The sequence below is a fragment of the Bos indicus genome, chromosome 11 (genome assembly GCF_029378745.1).
Source record: "Bos indicus isolate NIAB-ARS_2022 breed Sahiwal x Tharparkar chromosome 11, NIAB-ARS_B.indTharparkar_mat_pri_1.0, whole genome shotgun sequence".
Classification (NCBI taxonomy): Eukaryota; Metazoa; Chordata; class Mammalia; order Artiodactyla; family Bovidae; genus Bos; species Bos indicus.
Window position 1 is genome coordinate 43,630,101 of NC_091770.1, and position 18,123 is coordinate 43,648,223.

Consider the following 18,123-nt stretch of genomic DNA (forward strand, 5'->3'; position numbering starts at 1 on the left):
CCAGTATTCTGGCCTGGAGAATTCCATGGACAATTTAGTTCATGGGGTCGCAAAGAGTCGGTATCGTGGGGGCAAATAAGATATATGGCATTATTCATGCTCTCTTGGGGGAAAAAATTCCTAGTGTTCATGAGACAGAGCAAATGATACAAGGTAGCAATGATTATGGGTACCTGGAAAGGCTTTTTGTTCCCTCGTTGCTCTTTCTCTATTTCTATAGGTAATTCTGTGGGGTTGTCCTTATCTCTGCACTTCTTTTTAAACAACAACCATTTTTTCTGATATATATTGTTTTCTTCTGGACCAAAGTATTTAACCAGGCTTGACTGAAGCTTTGATGCCTGGAAGCAACCATTTGATTTTTATCTGTGCACCTATCATTTATGTGCAGATTTTGCTGTGTAGATTTTACTGCTTAGCTTTAAAAGACAATCTCAGATACACCCATACCTGAGTTGTTGTTGCTGTGTTCTTTTTTTTTTCCTGGTCTGTTTGTGTCAATTAAAGAAAATAGTCACAACCTAGAGGTTAAGAGCTATGTTTTATTTGGTGGGAATTTTAGGACTTCAAGCCCAAGAGACAGCTTCTCAAGTAGCCCTAAAAGAACTGCTCCAAGGAGGTGGGGGAAGGAGTCAGATTTGAATTGATCCTCAGTGATCAATGAGGAATGATTGATCAGAGAAAAACAGTAGAATGGGAAACATTTGAGATCTCTGCAAGAAAATTAGAGATACCAAGGGAACATTTCACGCAAAGATGGGCACAATAAAGGAGAGAAATAGTATGGACCTAACAGAAGCATAAGATATTAAGAAGAGGACGCAAGAATATACAGAAGAACTATATGAAAAAGATCTTAATGACCCAGATAACCACGATGATGTGATCACTCACCTAGAGTCAGATATCCTGGAATGTGAAGTCAAGTGGGCCTTAGGAAGCATCACTATCAACAAAACTAGTGCAGATGATGGAATTCCAGCTGAGCCATTTCAAATCCTAAAAGAGGATGCTGTGAAAGTGCTTCAATCAATATGCCAGAAAATTTGGAAAATTCAGCGGTGGTCACCGGGCTGGAAAAGGTCAGTTTTCATTTTCATTCCAATTCCACAGAAAAGCAATGCCAAAGAATGTTCAAACTACCACACAATTGCACTCATCTCACACACTAGCAAAGTAATGCTTAAAATTCTCCTGGCCTAGGCATCAACAGTATGTGAACCGAGAACTTCCAGGTGTTCAAGCTGGATTTCAAACTGGATTTAGAAAAGGCAGAGGAACCAGAGATCAAATTGCCAACATCCATTGGATCATAGAAAAAGCAAGGGAATTTCAGAAAAACATTTACCCATGCTTCATTGACTACGCTAAAGCCTTTGTGTGGATCACACAAACTGTGGAAAAATTCTTAAAGAGAAGGGAATACTAGACCACTTTACCTGCCTCCTGAGAAATCTGTATGAGGGTCAAAAAGCAACTGTTAGAAACTGACATGCAACAATGGACTGGTTCCAAATCGGGAAAGGAGTACATCAAGGCTATATACTGTCACCCTGTTTACTTAACTTGTACTCAGAGTACATCATGCGAAATGCTGGGCTGGATGAAGCACAAGCTGGAATCAAGATTGCCAGGAGAAATATCAATAACCTCAGATATGCAGATGACACCACCCTTATGGCAGAAAGCAAAGAGGAACTAAAGAGCCTCTTGACAAAAATGAAAGAGGAGAGTGAAAAGGCTGACAAACTCAACATTAAAAAAATGAAGATCATGGCATCTGGTCCCATCATTTCATGGCAAATAGATGGGGAAACAATGGAAACAGTGACAGGCTTTATTTTCTTGGGCTCTAAAATCACTGCAGATGGTGACTGCAGCCATGAAATTAAAAGACGCTTGCTCCTTGGAAGAAAAGCTATGACAAACCTAGACAGCATATTAAAAACAGACATTAGTCAACAAAGGTCTGTCTAGTCAAAGCTGTGGTTTTTCCAGTAGTCATGTATGGATGTGAGAGTTGGACCATAAAGAAAGCTGAGTGCTGAAGAATTGATGCTTTTGAACTGTGGTGTTGGAGAAGACTCTTGAGAGTCCCTTGGACTGCAGGGAGACCAAACCAGTCAATCCTCGAGGAAATCAGTCCTGAATATTCACTGAAAGGACTGATGCTTGAAGTTCCAATGCTTTGGCCGCCTGATGTGAAGAACTGACCTATTAGAAAATACCCTAACGCTGGGAAAGATTGAAGGCAGGAGGAGAAAGTGATGTCAGAGGATGAGATGGTTGGATGGCATCACCGACTTGATGGACATGAGTTTGAGCAAGCTGAGGGAGATGCTGATGAACAGGGAAGCCTGGCATGCTGTGGTCCATGGGGTCACAAGGAGTCGGACACAGCTGAGCAACTGAACTGAACTGAATGCAACAAAGCGCAGGTAGTCTTAACCTCAAAAGTATTTTTGTGAATCAGAGAAAACCAGATATCTCAAGTTAAGGAATTTAGTGTTTTTCTATGTGTGGGAAAATGTAAGAGTTTGGGCTCACTGAAATAATTTCTTTCATATACATCTCAGCTATCTCTGGCCAGTACCTTGCTTTCCTCAGTACTCACTGTTTCAGTTTCAGTTCAATCTCTCAGTCATGTCCAACTCTTTGCAACCCCATGGACTGCAGCACACCAGGCTTCCCTGTCCGTCACCAACTACCAGAGCTTGCTCAAACTCATGTCCATCAAATTGGTCATGCCATCCAACCATCCCATCCTCTGTCATCCCCTTCTCCTCCTGCCTTCAATCTTTCCCAGCATTAGGGTCTTTTCAGATGAGTCAGTTCTTCACATCAGGTGGCCAAAGTATTGGAGTTTCAGCTTCAGCATTAGTCCTTTCAATGAATATTCAGGATTGATCTCCTTTAGGATGAACTGGTTGGATCTCCTTGCAGTCCAAGGGGCTCTCAAGAGTCTTCTCCAACACCACAGTTTAAAAGCATCAATTCTTCCGCTCTCAGCTTTCTTTATAGTCCAGCTCTTACATCCACACATGACTACTGGAAAAACCACAGCTTTGACTAGACAGACCTTTGTTGGTAAAGTAATATCTCTGCTTTTTAATATGCTGTCTAGGTTGGCCATAGCTTTTTCCCAAGGAGCAAGCATCTTTTAATTTCATGGCTGCACTTACCATCTGCAGTGATTTTGGAGCCCCCCAAAATAAAGTCTGTCACTGTTTCCCCATCTATTTGCCATGAAGTGATGGGACCAGATGCCATGATCTTAGTTTTCTGAATGTTGAGTACTCACTGAAGAGCAGCTAAAGCCGGATCACAGGTATTATTTCTTCCCAATTGCTCTGGAGAGCTGGAATCACTGATCACTGCGACATCCTTGTTGATTGATACAAGAAATGCTTCATTTCTCCTTTGTTTTAATTCTTGTTTGGAGAGAGAACTTCACTCTCCCTAGAAAGTAGAAGAGTAGATCCAGTCCCAGTCCAGAATGTGGGCATAATGCCTGATTGCTCGAAAGCGTTTGTACAAGGGAGCCTGTGAGCGCTGCTCTCCACGGCAGAGTCTGCGAGAATTTCTCAGCGACCATCTGCTCAAGCTCACCTTGCAAAGCAAAGAGAACGCTCTACATCCCCATACCTCATCCCTGGAACCCTAACTCTCGAGCAGATTGAAAGCAGCAAAGCACGCCTGCGAGGGGCGAAGCTGACGTCTAAGCTGGGCGGGCCCTATGCAAGCAAGCAGTGGAAAGGCAGGAGCGCCTGCCTGGGTACTTGCCCTAGAGGGGCGGGGTTAACCGGCGGGAAGAGGAAGCTGCGCCGGGCGCTGGGTCCTCGGCCATGGCTCACAGGCCGAAAAGAACGTTCCGGCCGCGCCGAGCAGATTCTAGTGACAGCGACGGCGCCCAGGAGACATCTGCTGAACCCGGGGCGACGGGGGAGCAGGCGGCCCGGGACCCAGCGGTGGAAGGGCCGCCGTCTGGAAGAGGCCACGCGGAGGTGGCTGAACTGCTCCGCCGAGGCCGGGGCCGCCGCCGCGGCCGGGCCTGGGCTAGTTCCCGGCACGCCGCGAGAGCGGCTCCGCGCTTGGACGAATCCTCGGACGTCCCAGGTGACGCTGGGCAGCAGAGTGGGCGGCCGGAGCGGGGAGTGGGGAGGGTGAGGCAGAAGTCCGCGGGACTGTCTAAAGGTTTCCGTAACGCGGTGCCTACTACGGCAGCGTTGAATCGCGGAGATGCGTGCCTGTGAACACTGGCCTGCTGCCTGTATGTCCATATTCGGCCGCTTGGGGGCGTAGAAAGAATCCTGCGCGGTTTGGGCTTGTGTTTGCATCATCAATGGAACCCTCACCGGTGACAGCTTTAAGTGTTACTCTTGATGCTTACGGAGAACCTAAATTGTCACCCAAGAGTTAAAAAATTCCTAATACTCTTAGGTAGGCGGAAGTGCTTTCTGTCCCCAATTCTTTTCCTCGGAAACACTTAACCAAACCTGGGAAACTTAGGTGAGAGACCTTGGGACTTTTTTTTTTTTTAATCGGTTATGTAAAGAAAAGATAAGCATAGCAGTATGTGTCACTAACAATAGATTGCGCTTCCTTGTGGCTCAACTGGTAAAGAATCCGTGCGCAATGCCGGAGACCTGAGTTAGATCCCCGGGTTGGGAAGATCTGGAGAAGGGAAAGGCTACTCACTCCAGTATTCTGGCCTGGAGAATTCCATAGACTGTATAGTCATGGGGTCGCAAACAGTGGGACACGACTGTGCGACTTTCACTGATTGGTGACTCTGTAGACTACCAATAAAGTGTTAAATGCAATGCAGCAATTTTGAAGTACCTTTGCCTTCTTGAAAATAGGACTCAGACAGCATAAAGTTGTTTACATGAGATGTATTCTAGTTTGAACTGGAGTTTAATAAGAACATAGTTAGAAATAAAACTATATAGTTAGAGAAAGAAATAAAAACACAGAAACAGACTTGGAAGGAACTCGTGTAAGTGGGGTCTTGAAGTATAAATACATTAACTTCTGACTCAGACACACATAAAAATATTTGAGATTATATTTCAGTCTAAAAGGAACTTCTAAAAATATTCCATCGTGAACTTAGTAGTAAAGTCTCTAGAAGCAATCAGCTTCTCCAGTTAAATGCCGCTTTTTACCTACTTTGTCTGCAATCCATGGCACTCCAGAATACATAACACCCAGGCTTAATGAACTGAGGTTAATCCCTGCTCTGTTAATATGAGTAGAATATCCAGTTTGTCACCTGTGGATAATGTCACCAGTAGAATGAGAATTCAACATTTCTGATTTGTCACAGGATGAAATACCATGCAGAAAACAAACCTTTGTTGCTAATATGTTAACGTGTTTTTTTATTATTATTATTTTCAAGATGGTATGATTTCAATAAAGTATCTGTAAAAAATATATATATATATATATAGTTTTTGGTTATATAGTCTTGAGGTAGGAATATTTTAACCCCAGTATTTTTAGTCCAAGTGATTTTGTTGATTTCTTAGTCATTGTTCATAATCACCTGTTTGTCTGAAGTTTTCATGGTTTTTTAAATATTTTTGTGCTTTATGTAAGTCATCTGGTTAAACTTTGGTTCTCAAACTTTTTGTTCTTACCCTTTTGGTCTTAAAGTTTACCCTTTATACTCTTTAAGAATAATTAAAGATCCCAAAGAGCCTTTGTTTCTGTGGATTGTATCTATGATGTTTATTGTTGTTCAGTTGCTAAGTCATGTCTGACTCTTTTGTGATCCCAAGGACTATATAGCCTTTCAGACTTCTCTGTCCATGGGATTCTGCAGGCAAGAATACTGGAGTGCCATATCCTTCTCCACGGCATCTTCCCTACCCAGGGATCAAGCCTGAGTCTCCTGCTTTGGCTGAGGATTCTTTACCACTGAGCCACCAGAGAGGAAGCCCCTATAAGGTTTACCATATTAGAAATTAAGATGCATTTTAATTCTTTTTAGAGTTAACTCATTACATGTACGGGTAAGAAACATTTTTATGAAAAATAATTGTTTTCCAAAAAATAGTAAGAATGACATTGTTTTCAGTTTGCAAATGTCTTTAATGTCTGGCTTATCAGAAGACAGCTGAATTCTGAAAGCTGTCTCTGCATTCAGTCTATTGAAATATATTGTTTTGTTTGAAAGTGTGAAGAAAACCACAGATAGGTGATTAAGAGTATTTAAAGCCTTTTTAGTTTTGAGAGTATTCTACTTTGGTATTACAATGAAGCTGAAATCGTAATAGGTTTTCAAAGGTTAGTTTGCAACGGATGTCAGCTGAAAAAAAAACACACAATGTGAGAGTTGTGAGTTAAGTTTTGTTTGGGGCAAAATGAGAACTGTAGCCCAAGAGACAGCATTTCATATAGCTTTGAGAAACTGCTCCAGAGATGTAGGGAAGAGATCAGTATTATATATGATTTTAGTGAAGAGGGGTTGTGCAGTCAAAAACACATTTTATCAGAAGCTTGCTGCCAGTCATGAGGAGCGAATGTCACCATTAATGATTTTAGTACTTTTCTAGATGTGAGGGGATGCAAGAACTGGGCTCATAAAATCTCCTGAAAATACCTGTCTGAAGGCCTGTTCTGCCAGTTTTTCGAAAGCACAGAGTGCCTCATTCCTGATCTCTACCCTGAACTCCTTTCAGGATGTGTTGAAGATCGGTGACTATAGCAGTTTGTGATTTAATCCTTGTATAGGAAGCAAGTGCCAATTTCTATGTGATACGTGGAAGCTGAAACCATATCATTTTGTTATGCTCGATTAGATTAAAATCCATCCATGTGTTTTGCACTCTAAGTGAATCTTTTACCTATTCATGATTGATAGCATCTTCGTTCCCTAAGAGGACTTCCTGGTGGCTCAGACGGTAAAGCGTCTTGCTTACATTGTGGGAGACCTGGGTTCGATCCCTGGGTTGGGAAGATCCTCTGGAGAAGGAAATGGCAACCCACTCCAGTACTCTTGCCTGGAAAATCCCATGGACAGAGGAGCATGGTGGGCTACAGAGCATGGGGTTGCAAAGAGTCGGGGCACGACTGAGCAACTTCACTTTCACTTTCATTCCCTAAGCAGGGTTCAAACCTGCACTCCCTTCATTTGAAGGCTCAGTCTTAGCCACTGGGCTGCCAGGGAAATCCTTAAGGAGCATTTTTAAGATAGAGTAGTTATTTATGCAACTTAAATCTTAAGGTTATTCACAAATATTACAAAATAATTGTGAACCAACAAGTCCTTTTTTGTCAATAATACCATGAATTCCTTAACGTTTTGCTCATTCAGTCCTGATAACACTTCTATGAGATGTTCTTTCTTAATCAGATCAGATCAGATCAGATCAGTTGCTCAGTCGTGTCCGACTCTTTGCGACCCCATGAATCACAGCACGCCAGGCCTCCCTGTCCATCACCAACTCCCAGAGTTCACCCAGACTCACGTCCATCAAGTCAGTGATGCCATCCAGCCATCCATCCTCTGTCGTCCCCTTCTCCTCCTGCTCCCAATCCCTCCCAGCATCAGAGTCTTTTCCAATGAGTCAACTGTTCATATGAGGTGGCCAAAGAACTGGAGTTTCAGCTTTAGCATCATTCCCTCCAAAGAAATCCCAGGGCTGATCTCCTTCAGAATGGACTGGTTGGATCTCCTTGCAGTCCAAGGGACTCTCAAGAGTCTTCTCCAACACCACAGTTCAAAAGCATCAATTCTTTGGCGCTCAGCCTTCTTCACAGTCCAACTCTCACATCCATACATGACCACAGGAAAAACCATAGCCTTGACTAGATGAACCTTTGTTGGCAAAGTAATGTCTCTGCTTTTGAATATGCTATCTAGGTTGGTCATAACTTTCCTTCCAAGGAGTAAGCATCTTTCTTAATACTATCTTTGTTTATTGATTAATTGACTGTGTCCTTTCCAGAATCACACAGTGGAAATAGATCCATGATTTAGTTTGAGACTGCAGTGCCCATTATAGTACTTCTTACCACCAGCCTAAATTCAAGAGTTGGATTTCTCCATTTAGTAACTTTGTGATACTGGACATGTTATTTAGCCCTTCCAGTCCCTAGTGTCCTCATCAGTAATAGTATTTACTTTATTGAATTGTGAGAATTAAATGAAATATATTTTGTAAAACAGACTTCAGTATGCCTAGCACATAGCAAGTATACATTAAGTGTTCTTTATCTACTTATTTACTACCACTGTTCATCTTTTCTCTTTTAAATATTCCTTCATTTTTTTGTCATTTACTTTTTTCTCTTTTTGTTTTTTCCCTTATCTCTTTTTGTTGCATTCTTTAATAGTGTGTATTTCATGTTATTTCACTAGTTAAGTAGATAATGCAAATAGGATATATTGTTGCATATTTATTAGGCTGTTGATTTCAGAAAGAAAGGAAGTTAAAGAAAGGTCTGCATATCTGCTTTAAATATGTGGAGTAAAATTAAAACACCGTATTTTACATATGCTATGTGTTGTGTAGAATCTCAGTTATTGATTCCAACATCCTGACTCTTTCTTGTTATATTCAAAAAATGTCCTGTTAGAATCCAGAATGGTTGATCTTTCAGCCGACGAAGAGGATGGAGAACACCATTCTTCAGAAAGTAAAGATGATCAGAGTTCATCTCCCAACAGCTCTAGGACTCTGGAGGATGAGTTTTCATCAGTAGGTCAGTAATTTTTGTAATTTTGGTTAAGAATTTTGTTTCTAATATTAGTATTTTTCTATACCAGTGGTTCTTGTTTTTGATAAAACGCTAGTGAAGTATGGGGCAAGTAAGTTATTACTAATGATTGTCAAGGGACCAAAATTGGCTGTCATTTTCATTACGTAACATGCCCAAGGTCAGATGGGCTTATAAGAGGCAACACTAGGATTCCAACCTAGGGAGTCTACTGCAGAGCCTATATCCTTTCTTTTGTTGTTTTGTTTCGGATTTATTTACTTATTTTATTTTATAATAGCAGTTGCTTATTATGTCCCACAATTTTGTGGGTCAAGAATTTGGGCAGAGCTTAACAGACTAACTGTGTTCCATATGGCACTAGCTGAGCAGTTTGGGGCTAGAGAAGGGATCTTGCCTTATACATCTCAGGTTCAGCATAATGTTTACCTGAGCATAGTTAATAATCTATAAATGCTGAAAAAATTAATGATAGAGAGCTGAGTTCCACTCCTCGCCCTGCTTTTAAATAGCTGAGTTAGTCTAAAAGGATATTGAACTACTCTGGGCCCTGGCTGCCTCAGAGCCTGAATTTTTAACCATTGTGCTCTACTGAGTGATTCATGCCATCTTTCAGTGTCTGAAAGATGGTAAGAATTTGTCTATGAGGATGTTTCAGGTACAGGATGCAGCATTATATAAAAACCTAGGGAAGATAACCAGAGTAATGTGCAGAGAGCTAAAAAGTAGTTGTTGGGCTGAAAATGCTTGGTTAAGGTTTAAGAAAGAAGACGAAAGTTAGATACCGATTGAAGTCAGATAATCCAGGGTTTTGAGGAAACTACTGAAAACTTTATGCAAATAGATGACATGACCATTTTTGTGTCTTAGAAAGATAATTCCATTCAAGGGTTGGCAAATTACCACCTGTTTGCCAAATCTGGCCCACTATCTGCTTTTGTGAATAAAGTTTTATTAAAGCCATGCTCATTTAATTGTGTATAGTCTGTGGCTGCTTTTGCACTGCAATGGCAGAGCTGAGAAGTCATTATGGAGACTTTATGACCCAAAAAGCCAGAAATATTTCCTTGGCCTACTCTAATTCAAGGTTCTTAACTTCTCTTGTGCTGTGGACTCTCTTCAGTCTCATAAAGCCTAAGACCCCTTCTGAGCAAAACAAAATGTATAGCTTTATAAAGAAAACAAATTAATTTGAAATATAATTTTTAATATATATTTTTAAAGATTTATAATATAGTAGCAAGTGCTTTATTAACATATGAAATAACAAGAACCAGAAGTTCTTGTAATTTTTTTTCTTAAACAAGTTCATTAAGCTACAGAAGTACTTAGTGATGAAGCCAGTATTAAGAATTGAAGTCTAGTAAACAAGTAAAGTTTTGTCCAGACTCTAGATATGGTGCTGTCCAGTAAAACTTTCTATGAAGGTCCTGGTTCTTCACCATCCAGTACATTATCCACTAGCTACACATGGCTGTAAAGTTCTTGGAATGTGGCTAGTGTGACTAAGGAACTGGATTTTTAGTTTGCTTAAATAGTCACATGTGGCTGGTGGTTACTGTATTTAACATGCTGCTATAGAAAATGGCAGATTAGACAGGGTAAGGCAGTACTTGTAAAGTGTTGGTAGCACTGGGAGCCTAAGGAGAGAAGGCAGAAGTTGGAAATGTATTGGATAATTTTTGATTATTGTAGTCCTAAGGTCATACCTGTATAGATAGAGTGCCTGATGAACTATGGAATGAGGTTCGTGACATTGTACAGGAGACAGGGATCAAGACCATCCCCGTGGAAAAGAAATGCAAAAAAGCAAAATGACTGTCTGGGGAGGCCTTACAAATAGCCGTGAAAAGAAGAGAAGCTAAAAGCAAAGGAGAAAAGGAAAGATATAAGCATCTGAATGCAGAGTTCCAAAGAATAGCAAGAAGAGATAAGAAAGCCTTCCTCAGCGATCAATGCAAAGAAATAGAGGAAAACAACAGAATGGGAAAGACTAGAGATCTCTTCAAGAAAATTAGAGATACCAAGGGAACATTTCATGCAAAGATGGGCTCGATAAAGGACAGAAATGGTATGGACCTAACAGAAGCAGAAGATATTAAGAAGAGACGGCAAGAATACACAGAAGAACTGTACAAAACAGATCTTCACGATCCAGATAATCACGATGGTGTGATCACTGACCTAGAGCCAGACATCCTGGAATGTGAAGTCAAGTGGGCCTTAGAAAGCATCACTATGAACAAAGCTAGTGGAGGTGATGGAATTCCAGTTGAGCTATTTCACATCCTGAAAGATGATGCCGTGAAAGTGCTGCCCTCAATATGCCAGCAAATTTGGAAAATGTAGCAGTGGCCACAGGACTGGAAAAGGTCAGTTTTCATTCCAATCCCAAAGAAAGGCAATGCCAAAGAATGCTCAAACTACCGCACAATTGTACTCATCTCACATGCTAGTAAAGTAATGCTCAAAATTCTCCAAGCCAGGCTTCAGCAATATGTGAACCGTGAACTTCCAGATGTTCAAGCTGGTTTTAGAAAAGGCAGAGGAACCAGAGATCAAATTGCCAACATCCGCTGGATCATGGAAAAAGCAAGAGAGTTCCAGAAAAACATCTATTTCTGCTTTATTGACTATGCCAAAGCCTTTAACTATGTGGATCACAATAAAATTGGAAAATTCTGAAAGAGATGGGAATACCAGACCACCTGATCTGCCTCTTGAGAAATTTGTATGCAGGTCAGGAAGCAACAGTTAGAACTGGACATGGAACAACAGACTGGTTCCAAATAGGAAAAGGAGTACGTCAAGGGCTGTATATTGTCACCCTGCTTATTTAACTTATATGCAGAGTACATCATGAGAAATGCTGGACTGGAAGAAGCACAAGCTGGAATCAAGATTGCCAGGAGAAATATCAATAACCTCAGATATGCAGATGACATTACCCTTATGGCAGAAAGTGAAGAGGAACTCTAAAGCCTCCTGATGAAAGTGAAAGAAGAGAGTGAAAAAGTTGGCTTAAAGCTCAACATTCAGAAAACGAAGATCATGGCATCTCGTCCCATCACTTCATGGGAAATAGATGGGGAAACAGTGGAAACAGACTTTATTTTTTTGGGCTCCAAAATCACTGCAGATGGTGACTGCAGCCATGAAATTAAAAGACTCGTAGTCCTTGGAAGGAAAGTTATGACCAACCTAGATAGCATATTCAAAAGCAGAGACATTACTTTGCCAACAAAGGTCCATCTAGTCAAGGCTATGGTTTTTCCAGTGGTCCTGTATGGATGTGAGAGTTGGACTGTGAAGAAGGCTGAGCGCCGAAGAATTGATGCTTTTGAACTGTGGTGTTGGAGAAGACTCTTGAGAGTCCCTTGGACTGCAAGGAGATCCAACCAGTCCATTCTGAAGGAGATCAGCCCTGGGATTTCTTTGGAGGGAATGATGCTAAAGCTAAAACTCCAGTCCTTTGGCCACCTCATGCGAAGAGTTGACTCATTGGAAAAGACTCTGATGCTGGGAGGGATTGGGGGCAGGAGGAGAAGGGGATGACAGAGGATGAGATGGCTGGATGGCATCACTGACTCGATGGACGTGAGTCTCAGTGAACTCTGGGAGTTGGTGATGGACAGGGAGGCCTGGCCTGCTGTGATTCATGGAGTCGCAAAGAGTCAGACACGACTGAGCGACTGAACTGAACTGAACTGAGTCCTAGGGTGTTATTGCAAGATGAAAACTTGCCTTGTAAGGAACATTTTATTTTTTCTTTCATTCTGGAGAGGAAAGAAGAAGAAATGAGATAAGTTTAAGGAAGTATATATAAGATACAGTGTGTTTATTTTTGTTGTTGTTGTTGTTCAGATGATACATCTGTTAGAATGATCCAGTACTGGAATGTCTGCTTTGAGATATTCATTGTTGCAGAGACTGCTTACCAATGGGGCATAGTATTAATCTCTATTTTTTTAAATTGAAGTATAGTTGACTTACGGTATTAGTTTCAGGTGTACAGCAAACTGAGTTATATATATATTTTTCAGATTATTTTTGCATTATAGGTTATTTTAAGATATTGCATATAGTTCCCTGTGCTGTACAGTAAGTTTTTATTGCTTATCTATTTTATATATAGTAGTTTGTTCAATCTCATACTCCTAATTTATTTCTCCCTGACACCCTTCCCCTTCTGATGAACCTAAGTTTTTTTCCTACATCTGTGAGTCTTTTTTTTTGTTTTGTTCTTGCCTCCTTTGTCAAGATTAATTGACAGTAGGTGTGTGGTTTTATTTCTGGGCTCTACTGTAGCTCTGTAGTATTATCTGAAGTCTGGGAGAGTTGTGCTTCCAGCTTTCTTCTTTATCCTCAGGATTGCTTTGGCAGTTCTTTTGTGGTTCCTTATAAATTTTAGGATTATTTGTTCTAGTTCTATGAAAAACAGTCATTGGTAATTTGATAGAGATTGCATCAAATTTGAAGATTGCCCTGGATAATATCACCATTTTAATAATATTAATTCTTCCAATTCAAGAGCATGAGATATCTTTCCCTTTCTTTGAATCATCTTTCCTTTGTCAATGTTTTCTAGTTCTTAGCATTTAGGTCTTTTGCCTCCTTAGTTAGGTTTTTTCCTAGGATTTTTTTAATATGATTTTAAATGGGTTTGTTTACTTTCTCCCTCTGATATTTCATTGTTAGAGTAAAAAAAATACAACAGATTTATGTGTATTAATCTTGTAGCCTGACTATCTTACTGAATTTATTTATTCTGATGGTTTTTATGTAGAATGTGTGGGGTTTTCCATATAGAGTATCATGTCATCTATGCAAAATGATAACTTCATCTCTTCAATTCCAATTTGGATATGTTTCATTTCTTTTTCTTGTCTGATTACTGTGACTAGGACTGCCAAAACTATGTTGAGTAGAAATGGTGAGCTATTTGTCTTTCTCTGCGTAACTTACTCCACTTAGTATGATAATCTCCAGATCCATCCATACTGCTTGCTATAAATGGCATTATTTCTTTGTTTTAATAAATCTCACAAATATCATATGATATTGCTTATATGCAGAACTAAAAAGTGATTCAAATGAGCTACTTACAAAACAGAAACAGACTCTCAAACTCAGAGAATGAGCTTGTGGATTCAGGGGGGAAGGGTGAGGGGGGTAGGTATAGATTGAAAGTTTGGGACTGATGTATATACACTGCTGTATTTAAAATAGATAATCGAGAACCTACTGAATAGCACAGGGAACTCTGCTCGATACTCTGTAATAACCTAAATGGGAAAATAATTTGAAAAAGAATAGCTACATATATATGTATAACTGAATCACCTCACTGTATATCTGAAACTAACAACATTGTTAATGAACTGTACTCCTATGTGAAAGTGTTAGTAGCTCTGTCATATCCAACTCTTTGTGACTCCATGAACTGTAGCCCACCAGGCTCATCTGTCCATGGGATTCTCCAGGCAAGAACACTGGAGTGCATTGCCATTCCCTTCTCCAGGGGGTCTTCCTGACCCAGGGATGGAACCCAGGTCTCCCGCCTTGCAGGCAGATTCTACACCATCTGAGCCACCAGGGAAGCCCATACTCCTATATAAAATAATAAATAAATACATAAGAAGCACAATTCTTAGGTTTCATTCCTTGAAGAAAAACCAAGTATACATAGCACTGTTGTATAAATTATTACATTTCTTCAAATATGAACAGGATTAAATCTTATGATTATTTTATGAGATGTTTTTCTCCTTTGGGGCTTCCCAGGTGGCGCTAGTGGTAAAGACTTCACCTACCAGTGCCGGAGATGTAAGATACACAGGTTCGATTCCTGGGTTGGGGCGATCCCCTGGAGAAGGAAATGGCACTCCACTGTAGTTTTCTTGCTGGGAGACTCTCATGGACAGAGGAGCCTGCCAAGTTATAGTCCATAGGTCACAAGGACTCAGACATGACTAAGCATTTGAGCAAGAACTATAGAACATATAGTCGTAGTCACCACCTTCAGCAGTGGTTTTACGTTGCTTACTAGAGGTAAGATGATAGAATGTAAAAGCTTGGTCTTTGGAGTCAGGCAAGTACACAGAGCACTGTTGTGTAGAATTATTACATTTCTTTAAATATAAGCAGGATTAAATCTTTTGTGATTATTTTATGAGATGGTAATATGTTTTTCTTCTTTGACCCAAGTTCTTCACAATGTATTAGAATAAATTCCGGATGTGTACTGACTAAGAAAAAAAAAGATGATAAGAATGGACATCCTTTTCTTATTCAGAACTTAGTGAAAAGACATTCTTTTCATCGTTGAGTATATTGTAGACTATGGGTTTGTCATAAATAGATTTTATTATATTGAGATACATTCCCTCCATACACACTTTGGTGAGAGTTTTTTATCATGAAAGGATACTGAAGTTTGTTGAATGCTTTTTTTGCATCTTTTGAGATAATCATGTGATTTTTTACTTTCCTTTTGCCAGTGTTGTGTATGACACTAATTTATTTGCAGATATTGAACTATCCTTGTCACTCTAGGATGAATCTAACCTGATCGTGGTGTATAATCTTTTTTATGTATTGTTGGGTTTGATTTGCTAATATTTTGCTGAGGACTTTTGTATCTATATTTATCAAAGATGTTGCACTGTAATTTTCTTTTTTTTTGGTTGTGTCTTTGTCTGGTTTTGGTATCAGGGTGATGGTGGCCTTCATAGAATGAATTTGGGAGTGTTCCCTTCTCTTCAGTCTTTAAGAAGAGTTTGAGAAGGATAAGTTTAAGTTCCTCATTGTATGTTTGGTACAATTTCCTAATAAAGCTGTCAGGTCCTGGGTTTTTGTTTATATGGAGTTTTTTTTTTTCTTTTAATTACTGATTGTGTTTCACTTCTAGTGATTGGTCTGTTCAGAATATCTATATCTTTTTTATTCAGTTTTGGCAGGCTGTAATGTTTTAGAAACTTGTTCATTCCTTCTTGGTTGTTGAATTTGTTGGCATATTGTTCCTAGTATTCTGTTATGATCTTTTGTATTTCTGCCGTATCAGTGTTATTTCTCCTCTTTCATTTCTTATTTTGTTGATTTGGTTCCTCTCTGTTCTTGGTGAACCTGGCTAGAGGTTTGTCAATTTTGTTTATCTTTTCAAAAAGGCCACCTCTTGGTTTTTATTGATCTTTTTATTGTTCTTTTGATTTCTGTTTTATCTATATCCTCTCTAATCTTTCTTATTTCCTTTTTTCTGCTGATTTTGTTGTTTAGTCTCTAAGTCATGTCCGACTCTTTGTGACTCTGTGGACTGTAGCCCACCAGGCTCCTGTCTATCCGTGGGATTCTCCAGGCAAGAACACTGGAGTGGGTTGCCATTTCCTTCTCCATCTGCTGACTTTGGGTTTTGTTTTTTCTTTTTCTAATTTTTTTAGGTGTTAGGTTAGGTTGTTTATTTGAGATTTTTCTTGTTTCTTGAGGGAAGATGACATCACTATGAACGCCCTGCCCCCACTCCCCCAGAACTACTTTTTCTGTATCCCATCAATTTCATGTGGTTGTGTTTTCATTGTCATTTGTTTCGAGGTATTTCTGACTTTTAGTTCATTGTTGACCCATGGGATTTTTAGTAGCATGTAGTTTAGTCTGCATGTGTTTGATCATTTCCCATTTTTTCTTTCTCTGGTTGATTTCTACTTTTTTTCCCTAGAGATTTTTTTGATGTGAATTCTTTTCTTTTAGTTCACCTGTCACCTTACTGGATTGTCCACTGATGTCAGTGGGGTATTAAAGTCTCTTACTGTTATGTGTTCCTGTCAGTTTGTAACTTTACATCTGTCATTAGGTTGGCAGAAAAGTAACTGGTTTTTACACTGTTGAACTTGGCCATTTGATATTGGAATACATTCTGAAATAAATGTGGTTATGTTACACACCATTTTATTGCACATTTCTTGCTTTGTGTTTTTTTTGCTAATGATTTACTGCTTGCTGTTTATTTTATATTTATTTTAGACTATAGAAATGATGCTTATAGACAAAAAGCAAATTTGAGTGATTTTTTTAAACAAGTTCAAAATGGGTCATAAAGCAACTTGTGAAATCAGTAGTGCATTTGGCTGAGGAACTGCTAACAAACATACAGTGCAGTGGTGGTTCAAGAAGTTTTGCGAAGGAGACAAGAGCCTTTAAGATCAGGAGTGTAGTCCCCAGCCATTAGAAGTTGACAACGACCAATTGACAGCAATCATCGAAGCTGATCCTTGTAACAGCTACACAGGAAGTTGCAGAAGAACTCAGTGTCGACCATTCTATAGTCGTTTGGCATTTGAAGCAAATTGGAAAGGTGAAAAAGCTCGATAAGTGGGTGCCTCGTTTTGAAGTGTCATTTTCTCTTATTCTGCATAACAACAGCAAACCATTTCTCAGACTGTGATGTGCAACATAAAGTGGATTTTATAAAAAAAAAAAAAACTGGTAGTGACCAGCTCAGTGGGTTGGACTGAGAAGAAGCTCCAGAGCACTTCCCAAAGTCAAACTTGCATCAAAAAAAGGTCATGGTCATTGTTTGGTGGTCTGCTCTCCGTTTGACCACTCTGGCTTTCTGAGTCCCAGCGAAACCATTACATCTGAGAAGTATGCTCAGCAAATTGTAAGCTGAACTAAAAAGCTGCAGTGCCTGCAGCTGACATTGGTCAACAGAATGGGCCCAGTTCTTCTCCATGAAAACTCCTGACTACAATGCATAATCGATACTTCAAAAGTTGAACAAATTGGGCTACAAAATTTTGCCTCATCTGCCATATTGATCTGACCTCTCACCAACTGACTACCACTTCTTCAAGCATCTCAACAACTTTTTGCAGGAAAAATGCTTCCACACCCAGCAGGAGGCAGAAAATGCTTTCCCAGAGCTTACTGAATCCCAAAGCATGGATTTCTATACTACAGGAATAAATAAACGTATTTCTGATTGGCAAAAATGTGTTGACTGAGACAGGTGCCTATTTTGTTTAATAAAGATATGTTTGAGCCTAGTTATAATGATTTAAAATTCATGATCCAAAACTGCTCAGTTAACTTTTGTACCAACCTAATAGTATTTGCTTTATATGTTTAGGTGATCCTAGATAGGGTGTATATATGTTAATGAGTGTAAATCCTCTTCTAGTATTGATTTCTTTATAATTACACAGTGCCCTTTGTCTTTCTTTATAGCCTTTATTTTAAAGTCTGTTTTGTCTGATATGAGTATTGCTACTACCACTTTCTCATCATTTGCATATCTTTTTCCATCTCCTCATTTTCTATCTGTGTGTGTTCTGCACGCTGAAGTGAGTCTCTGACAGATAGTGTATTTTAGGTTCTTGTTTTTTTATGCAGCCTGCCACT

At 39.7% G+C, this 18,123-nt stretch overlaps 1 protein-coding gene across 13 annotated transcripts in view; it reads left to right on the plus strand.

Annotated features, from left to right (window-relative positions):
* The first annotated feature begins 3,770 nt into the window (after positions 1 to 3,770).
* GCFC2 (GC-rich sequence DNA-binding factor 2) overlaps positions 3,771 to 18,123 on the plus strand; it is an 82,281-nt gene continuing 67,928 nt past the window's right edge. For 6 of the 13 annotated variants that reach the window (XR_011569260.1, XR_011569261.1, XR_011569264.1 and 3 more), the window contains exons 1-2: positions 3,775 to 4,116; positions 8,590 to 8,715. Coding sequence is in view for 4 of the 13 variants with exons in the window: in XM_019970211.2 (XP_019825770.2) it covers positions 3,846 to 4,116; positions 8,590 to 8,715 (397 nt within the window). In the remaining 9 variants the exon portion in view is untranslated. Of the gene's footprint in view, positions 4,117 to 8,589; positions 8,716 to 18,123 lie in introns of all 13 variants that reach the window. The other 7 variants (XR_011569268.1, XR_011569267.1, XR_011569265.1 and 4 more) reach the window with 2 other exon arrangements.